The sequence below is a fragment of the Humulus lupulus genome, chromosome 1 (assembly GCF_963169125.1).
Source record: "Humulus lupulus chromosome 1, drHumLupu1.1, whole genome shotgun sequence".
NCBI lineage: Eukaryota > Viridiplantae > Streptophyta > Magnoliopsida > Rosales > Cannabaceae > Humulus > Humulus lupulus.
In genome coordinates, this window is record NC_084793.1 from 98,374,922 (window position 1) to 98,384,586 (window position 9,665).

Sequence of the window (9,665 nt, forward strand, 5' to 3'; positions counted from 1 at the left end):
TTTTCTGCCTCCTCAGCAGTGAGGGAATTCTCAACCACATGGGCATAAGTAGTCTCCCTAGGTATTGATGTAATCCACACATCTCAGGATATCATAGCATTCAGCCCTCGATCAAATCTATCTTGCTTGGCTGCATCCATAGGCACTAAATCATGTGCAAACTTTGCCAACCTGTCAAATTTTAGGGTATACTCAATAATTGTCATGTTGCCCTATACCAAACCGGTGATGTAATGCCCTGGATAACCAAGACAATTACAGTATGTGTTTAAAAATAGTGCAAGACTTGCTAATCAAGTCGTTTGAGCAATAATGTGATCCTGAGGTCAATTATCAGGTTAGGGTTAAAAGATTTTAATCATAAACGGTTAATTTTCATTAAAACAGATGTTTGATACATGGGAACCCAAAAACAGGGTATAAGTGGTAAATACAATCCCCAAAAGTTGATACACCAAAACCCATTCTAGTGGCAAAATATAAATTTTAGGGCTCTATCCTTGTAACTATCCCTCGGTCGTAGCGGTCGAGCAGCTAACTATGTACACTTTGCCCCCAGAGCTCTCCAACTCATGGTTGGTCTAGTTTCCCTTTGCCTTTACCTGCACCATGTAGCACCCGTGAGCCAAATCTCAACAAGAAAACCATATGCAGCAAACACATTTAAGCAGTAGCATTCAATCAACTTTAATCTAATCAGTTCAGTTATTTAACAAAATACAAGCATTAAACTAAACAATGATGAGCATATATTCTCAAGTACATATCTTAACCAGTAACACAATGTTCAGGGTTGGCATACTTAGGTCGAGCCCTCTGTTTATCTAGTTGACCCCGGCTCGCTTGGGCCGAGCTGTGTTCAACACGCTTATCTTCAGCCCCGGCATTCTTAGGTCGTTCATTCTCATATACATAACAAAGTACAATCGTACACTTCACATAATCAGTTATTGGGAACCTCAGTCCCATTCACAACCACAAGGGTGCAGTATTCTTACCTCTGATCCCGAGAGAAGAATAAAGAACAGTCCCGAGCACGATCCTTAGTCCTAAGCCTTAGCGATAAACCTAGTCACAAAATCAATCGGTAACCATCAATTCCTAATTCAAATAAATGTTTAGAAAGCAAAAACTAGCCTTTGGGACCTCGTATTCTACTAAAACGGGTAGTAGAATTCATCCCGAGCGCTTAGGTTCAAACCCCTAAGCCTCCCCGAGCCTAAAAACTATCCTAGGCCAAAGTTGTCTAGGCGAGTTGCGACCTGGTCCTAAGGGTCGCGGCACGCCTCAAGTCAGAGACGTGGCCTCCTGCATCTGGGGGAGGCGGGCTGCGACTTGCACCCTAGGGTCGTGGTGCACCCTCAAGGCAGCAAGCCCTCCTAGGGCATTATAGGCATGCGGGCCGAGGCGCGCCCCGGCGAACCCAGAATTCCCTAGGTTCCCAGCAACTCACTCCAACACTCAGCTCCAAAATCCAACTTTGAAATACATCCCAGTCAAAACCAGTTTGAAATTTCCAATTAACACTTCAGAAACAACATCTAAAACCTTGAATTATAACTTAATTTTCCCTAAATCCCCAAATTCAGAGTCCCCCCTTAACAAGATCAAATTCAACTAAAATTGAACAAACTTAAAACGGCCATTTCCCAATTCCCGCTAATTCCTCAAGTGTCCCTACCATTTACCAATTAATCTCGTCACGTCCAATTTATTACCAAATACTTATTCATTACTCAATAAATCCCAAAATATTCTCTAAATTCCCAAAATACCCCTAGGCTCCCCCGAGCCGGGTATTAAACCCTGTTGTGACTATTTCGCAAATTCTCTCACTAGGACCGTTTCGATCCATATACTGCAAATATATCCACATAATAATGTGGTCTCAACCATTTATCACATAAAATCACATTTATGCCCTCAACGGGCCAAAATTACAAATATGCCCTTATGAACAATAAAGGGCCAGCATGGATATTTAATACTCATAAACATGTGTATAATATATTCACATAATCATATAAGTCATGCATGCCACATAGTCACGCATTTAACCAATTAAACACACACATATATCCAATTATGCCATCTTGGCATGCTAATCAAGGCACTAACCCCTATTAGCAATTTTGGGTCGTTACAGGTGAACTCGTTCACCTTCGCCGCCCTAACGGCACTACTGTAGTACTTCTGGTTGAACAGGTCTTTGATGTCATCCCAACTCATGGTAGAAACATCTCGTGTTTGGGATGCCACCTCCCAACAAATACGGGCATCATCTTGGAACATAAAGGTGGCACAAGCCACTCTGTCATTACCTACAACCCTCATAAAATCTAGGATGGAGGCAGTCAAGCTCATCCACTGTTCAGCCTTAAGTGGATCTGGTCCTCCCTCAAAGACTGAAAATTTTTGTTTCCTGAATCTCTCATATAGCGGCTCCCACTATTCTTAATCTCAGGCTACTGTATGGCTGGTGCCACAACAGGTGGCAAGTCTGGTCCAGCGTTTCCTGGCAGAACGTACTATCTCAGAAGGTGGATCTCTTCCTCTTGACTCTGAAGTCTAGCTTGCATGTCAGCAAGCATCTGCAGCCAGTTCTTAGAGACTGGCAGAGGGTTGACCCCGGTTATCTTCTATATCCTTGATCCCAACGCCAGTTAGTCGAACTGATCGCCTTGGAGGCATAACTCTCCAAGTATATCTGCAATCAATGACTCGGCTGATCAAGCAATGATAACATGTTTGTTAAAAGTTACCCCACAGTCTAATGCCAACAATCAAGCAACAATATGCAATCATAATGCTAATAGCCAGTCCAATTGTAATATCATACAGTATCGATGCAATTAAACATACATTTTTATGTATGCACAACAGTCAAGGGCCAGGCCTTATCAGCATATCTCATGCTTCCTATTAAACAGGAAAATAAGGAAATTATATCTTATTTATGCAGTTAGACACATAACCACATATATCATTACCAAACCCTGAGTCGAGCTTGTCTTTAGCGGCGAGTGTGCATGCCCAGCCAGTCTTCAAGAACCCTTAACCCTAGACTGCTCTGATACCAAGTTGTAATCCCCTGGATAGCCAAGACCATTACACTATGTATTTTAAATAGTGTTGTACTTCCAAATCAAGTCATTTGGATATAAATGTGTAACTAAGTATATTTAATGGATTAGGGTTTAAATATTTTGACCATAGGAATAGTTATTTTCATTGAAAAGTTTGAGTATGTACATGGGATCCCAAAAAGAATAAGTGTTTACAAGGCATTTAAACCTTTTCAAAAATAATTACAACATAAGTCGGCCTAAGCGGCAAAATTAAATTTGGCTCTAGTCCCTGTTAACCCTCGGCCATGGCGGTCGAGTAGCTGCAAATGTACATGCTACCCCTAAAGTTCTCCGACTCATTGCTGGTCCAGCTTTCCATTTCCCTTACCTGCACCACGTAGCACGCATGAGCCAAGGCTCATAAAGAAAACTTAAATCAACAAATTCAATAAGCAATAGAATATAAATGATAAGCTCAGCAGTAAAAATCAGCTCAAATAAGCACATGATCCAAGTTAACAATCAATAAGTTAAACAAGTGCAATTGGTATTTTTGATTATTTAGGTGACGTTTAGGCCCAGCTCTCTTAGGCCGGGCTGCGTTCCGCACGCTTAATGTCGGCCCCGGCTCCCTTAGGCCAGACTTTTAGATTAAATATAGTCAAACATATAGATTATACAGTACACAATCAAATGCAGCATACACAAGCATCCCTAAATGAATAATCACAATTATAATCGCAGTCATATCCATTTACAGGGGGTCCAAGCACCGATCACAACCAGGGTGCACTTTTCTTACCTCGAGTTCTGTGCAATAGACTATACGACCTCAAGTATGATCCTGATCCCGAGCCTTGCGATAATCTAGTCACAACATAAACATACTCAAATTAGGGATTAACTTCAAATCTTGAGCCTCACCTCAGACCCTACTCTTAAGATTATTATCCCCAGCTGTCGAGACGTTAGAAACATCCCTTGAACCCCTAAATGGGCCACCAAATGGATTCTCGGACTCCCCGAGCCCTAATCCTAAAAGCAGAAAAACCATGTTTCAGAGCACCTAGTGTGGTCGTGCCTGCCCCTGGCGCGATCGTGCCTGCAGAGCTTAGGCTTCCTAGGTTACTGGTGCGGTCATGCCCTAGCCCAACGCAATCGCACCACTAACTCTGAGGCCCAAAATTAAAACTAATTCCTAAGGTTCTGGGACTCTTGTGCGGTCGCACCACAACCTATCGCGGTTGCGCTAGGTCAACAGAAACCTAAAAATTCCCAGGAACTAACATGTTCTTCCCCAAAACCAAAACTGTAATTCCCCTGCAATAGTAGACCTAAAACTCGACCCAACCAGGTATTTTCAGCAGGTTAATGACCACAAAACGTTCTATACACTCCTAAAAACCTAATGCCACTACCAAAACAACACCAAGACTTACACAAACTCATCAAGCTGCAAAACCCCAACCATTGAAGAAATGAGAGCCAAAGGTTTAGGAACTTACCCAAATATGAGATTCTAAGTCTGAATTGTGAACTTTAAACTCAATTTCAAGCTTCGAATAGCCACCAAACCACATTTCCTCCAACAAATCAACACCAAAAACCCCTTGAAACCTCAATTTCATCAGAATCTATCTCAACCTCAACTTAATCAAGAATACTATAACTGAAATGGCAAAGCAGAGCAAATGGGTCCTTACCTTCTCTGAATTTTGAATCCCCTAGAGTGAGGATTATTATGCAGCTCCTAATCCTTCCCAATACCCCAAACTTCCAAGAAGATTTCCTCAAATTCAAGCCTTTGTGTTTTGTGTTCTTGGGAGAGTTCTTGAGAGTGACCAAAGAGGAGAGAGAGAACTTACACGTGAATGGGAAGGGTTGCAGCTGCCTTGGGTCTAAACTAAGGGTTAATTGACCATTTTACCTTTTGCCCCACTAAAACTCAAAGCCTAGTCCCAAGGGAAAATTGGTCATTTTGCCATTATTCCCATTAAACCTCAATTTACACCCCTAATTTCCCAATTAAATTATCAATCCTCCAAATATAAATGTTTCCTCCAATAATGCTCCACTAATTCCCAACCTACATAAAATTACCAAAAGACACCTCAGCTTACCTCGAGCCGGGTATAAATTCCCGTTGTGACCTCGGCAAAAAAGTGGTTCCAATCACATAACACGTATAATTACAGTTATACCCTTAACTGGTCAAAATTACGAAAATACCATTTTCACAAAAACGGGCCCTCAATCACATTTAATACATATAAGCATGCATATATATATATTCATATCTTAATATAACTTATATATATTTCACATAATCACATATATATTCAATTAAATCCACATATAAATCCATTTATGCTCTCCTGGCACGCTAATCAAGGCTATAAGCCCTATCATCAAATTTGGGACATTACAGGTACTCTCCTCTGTCTTTTTGGGTCATGTCGCATTTAATGGAGGGGTCGAATTTGGATTTGCAATGGTGGCGAGCTGGTTTTCCTCTGCGCCAGGTGCATGTTTGTTTTCACTCGGATTTTAATAGGGTGTTCTATTATCTAATTTTAGTAAAGTGTCTATTTTGGTTTCGAATAATATTATGTTATATAATAATGGGTTTATACATTTTTAGACCATGTGTTTTGTCTCATTACTGGTTTGGATCTTGTGTTTTGACAAACTACTTTTTGGACCGTGTGTTTTTTAAAATGGTTCAAATAGACCCCTAAATGTAATTTTGGTCAAAGTTTTTTCAACTAAAATCATAAATAATTCACCAAAGTAACAATTCAAAATAAAATCACAATCATTCTGCCTAATAATTGTATTGTCATATTCAATATTTTTTTTCATTAAAATTGGATTTATGGGTCTATTTGAATTATTTTATAAAACACAGGGTCCAAAAAGTAATTTGTCAAAACTCAAGGTCCAAAGACAAAATACATTGTCCAAAAATATATAAACCATATAATAATCGCTTATAAAGGGAATAATTGGAATATTTGTAAGTTCTCAAAGATTTTTCTTATGTCTATCACTTTTATTAGTGGTATGACTCCAGTTAGACTATGGATGGGGTTCTATTGCTATAAACATCATTAAAGTATCGTGTTGTTCACCCTCTTGAGGTAATGATTTACCAATATATAGTTTAATAGAATTATGGAATATTTGGCATGTTCGTATAAGGATGTTGTATTGCATTAAATAACTAGAACACTATGTTTGGATTGAAATTTTTATTGTACTAATTATTACAATCACAAATTTTAATACAATATCAGTTGTATTATTAAATACATAAAAAAATGCTATGTATTAGCTCATATAGTTATATTTTTTTAAAATTAAGTTGTATTATGGTAAGGTTCGGAGCCGAGGGCAGGGCAGGGGTTTGGGTTTGGGTTTGGGTCTAGGACTGGGGTCGGGGTTTCAGGCCAGTGTCTGGGGCCGGGGCTAGGGTCTGAGTCCGAGGCCGGGGCCGAGGCCGGGTCCGAGTCCGAGGCTTGGGTCGAGATCTGGGTTTGGGTCCAGGACTAGAGTCTGTGTATGGGGTTTGGGGCTGGGTCTGGTTCTAGGTCCGGAGTCCGAGGTTGGGGCCAGGGTCGGTGTTCAGGTCCAAGGTCTGGGTCCAGGGCCGAGTATGGTTCCGTGGCCAGGGTTTAGGTCTAGAGCTAGGTCAGAGTCTGTGGTCGGGGATGGGGTCCGGGTCTAGGTTACAAGGTTGGGGTCGGGTTTGATTCTGGGACCAGGGATGGGGTACGGGTCTGGGGTCCGGGGCTGAGGTCCGGGTCTAGGTCGTAGTCCATGTCCGGGTCCAGGGTCGGGATCAAGGTATGGGGCCAGGGCCAGGGTCGTGACCGGGGTCTTGGTTCTAGGGTCGAGTCCGGGGTTGGGGTTCGAGTTTGGATCTGAGACCAGAGTTTGGGTCCAGGGTTAGGGCCAGGGTCGGTGTTCGGGTCTGAGGCCAGGGTCGAGGTCGGGAATGTGATCCCTGCCTGGACCGTGTACCGGGGTCTGGGGTCGGGGAAGTATCACATATGATATTGTTTTAAAATATTTATTTTATTTAGTTTTAATTAATATATAATACAATTCAATTGGGTACTAAATATAACATAATTTAATACAATATTTTAATACAAGTGAATATTACACACATTGTTGTATAAAATAATATTATACAATACAAAACAATACGGTGTACCAAATGTGCCATTAATGTATTATTTTTGTGACTATAAATGAAAATCCACGGTTAAACTTAACCTTTTGTGGTTTTTTTTTTCCTTTCTAAAAATATAATGAGAAAGAAAGTAGACATTTTATTTCTTTGTCACACCAATGGAAAAAAAAAATAAGTACACACCCATACTTTATGAGTACCACTTCACAACCAAATTAACAAAAAGTTGTAAACAGAAAAGACTGCAAGAACCAAACGTTATTAAAAGCCTTTAAAGTTTAAACTTTTGAAAAACTGATTGACGAACACAAATGATATATCATATAATTATCAAGCTGAAAATGATAACCCCTTCCGTCACTCTCATTCAACCATAGCCAAAATCAAGGAACATACTTGTAAGCTTTCATCTTATCAATCCAAGAAACAAACGTCTTGCTTGAATCTCTGAATCCCAAAAATCCATGATTTTTGCTCTTATTCATACTGTCCAAACATGACTCAAACCGCACTTGAATTTCCACCAGCCACCAGCACCCGATGTCTTCCAACTTAGTCGCCACCAAACCTTTCTCCCTCACTATCTCATCCCAAACTTTGCCCTTACCTCTCATTGTCTCTTCTAAGCTTGGTATCAAAACGTCGTCGTCTCCTCCTTCAAACTCCTCGTACTCAACCTCAAACTTGTCAGCCAAAACCTTCCACATATGCTTCCATCTCAAAACGTCGCCGTTGCTACAGTTGAATGATTCATTCTTACCTTTTGGATCCACCGCAGCCCAAATTTCCTGCTCGGCGATCAACTCGGCGTCTGAGGCGCTCCAATAACTCTCCCACCCGACCCGATTTCCCGGAAACTTTAATGGCTTCCCCTCATGCTTACATATGGCGGCATAGACGCAGAGACCGTTGATGACGTTGATCAAACTGTACGGAGAGAATCCGAATATAGGGCCGGGCCTGTGAACCGACCACGTCAAACCCTCCTTCTTCTTCACCTCCGCCATTAAAACATCTTCTAGGGTGTAGTAAAAGTTGAGTAGGTTAAGCCTCGGGAGTTCCTCGTGGAACGGAGACTCGTTGACCGGACTGATCTTTCCCCAGAGCTTGAACGGCCCAGCGTAGTGCTTCCGGCCAGTCTGCAGGCACACGTGTTGAAGATTCGGAGCGTGTGGGATAACGGCGTCCAAAACATTCTTCAGCATTCGGCCGTTAACATCGCAGTTCTCGACCTCGGTGGGTCTGCTGCTCCAGGTGACGTAGAAGATGTGGGTTACGTCAGTAAGCTTGGATAGCTCATCCCGGGTCTGGTCCGGGTCAGTGACGTCACACTGAATGTAGTGGATGGGTTGGTCGACGTTCCAGGAGGGCCGGGGGCGGCGGGCGACGCCGTAAACCTTCCATGGTCCGCCGGGAGTGTCTGAGATTGGAAGGATCTCGGTGAGACTGTTGCCAACAATGCCAGTCACGCCGACCACCAGGGCTACGCTTTGGTATTCAGACAGAGAGTGCGAGTCCTCCTCATCGTAATCTACTCTTTGCTGTATAGTGAAAATATTTAAGAGAAAATTACGAAATCACTCTTTTCACACTTGTCTTAACCAGGGACAAGAAAAAACTTGTATCATTAATTCAATGATAAAGAAAAGAGAAACCTAACCCACATAGCTAAATGGTGTAATTTTTAATATTCTCTTATTCAACGGGTTTTTTTAAAAAAAAATTAATATCATTTGATCGTATTGATTTTCGTCACAATCATCATGTGTTAGCTAGACACACGAACACGATTCTTTAATGATGTTAATGAGATTCACCGTAATACACGATTAAAAATGGTAAAACACATTAGTATTTTCAAAAATAAATTCATTTGTATTTATTAATGTAGTCAAACCGTATTGAGGATATGGAAAGTTTTGGACAAAATATTAATTATTGTGAGTTTGGACTACAATGTTATCAAATATATGAGAGTAAAAAAAAATCAATATAAAAAATGATTAATATGGTGTTTTTATAAATATTATCTCAAATATAATGATGGTGTTTCCGTTTATTAAGTGGAACCAAGGAATAACTTCAAATTGGAGCATTAGGAAGAAAGAGGGGACTATATATAAATTAGTATAGTACTTGCCTTTGAAGCTCCTGTAGCTCTTGCCCACAACCAGTTACTCATTGCCATTTTTTTAGCGAGTACTTCAAAATTTTCCTCCAAATACGAATGAAGTGATATGATAGATATCTGAGAATGTTGGTTCAGGATTTAATTATATATATATATATATATATTTAAATAACTAAGGTGGTTCAATAGTCTCGTAATAAATATTACAAAAATCAGTCACCATGGGCCATGCGGAGCCGGCCTCACCTTAAGGCAGGTGAACCGGCTG

General features: G+C 40.8%; 1 protein-coding gene across 1 annotated transcript; it reads right to left on the reverse strand.

Moving 5' to 3' along the window:
• Positions 1-7,433: 7,433 nt before the first annotated feature.
• On the reverse strand, positions 7,434-9,454 carry LOC133818616 (3-oxo-Delta(4,5)-steroid 5-beta-reductase-like). Its single transcript, XM_062251609.1, has 2 exons — positions 9,407-9,454; positions 7,434-8,807 (listed from the first exon to the last, which is right to left on the reverse strand). Exons 1-2 carry the CDS (start codon positions 9,452-9,454, stop codon positions 7,650-7,652), a joined length of 1,206 nt encoding a protein of 401 aa, XP_062107593.1. The 3' UTR covers positions 7,434-7,649.
• Positions 9,455-9,665: the final 211 nt, after the last annotated feature.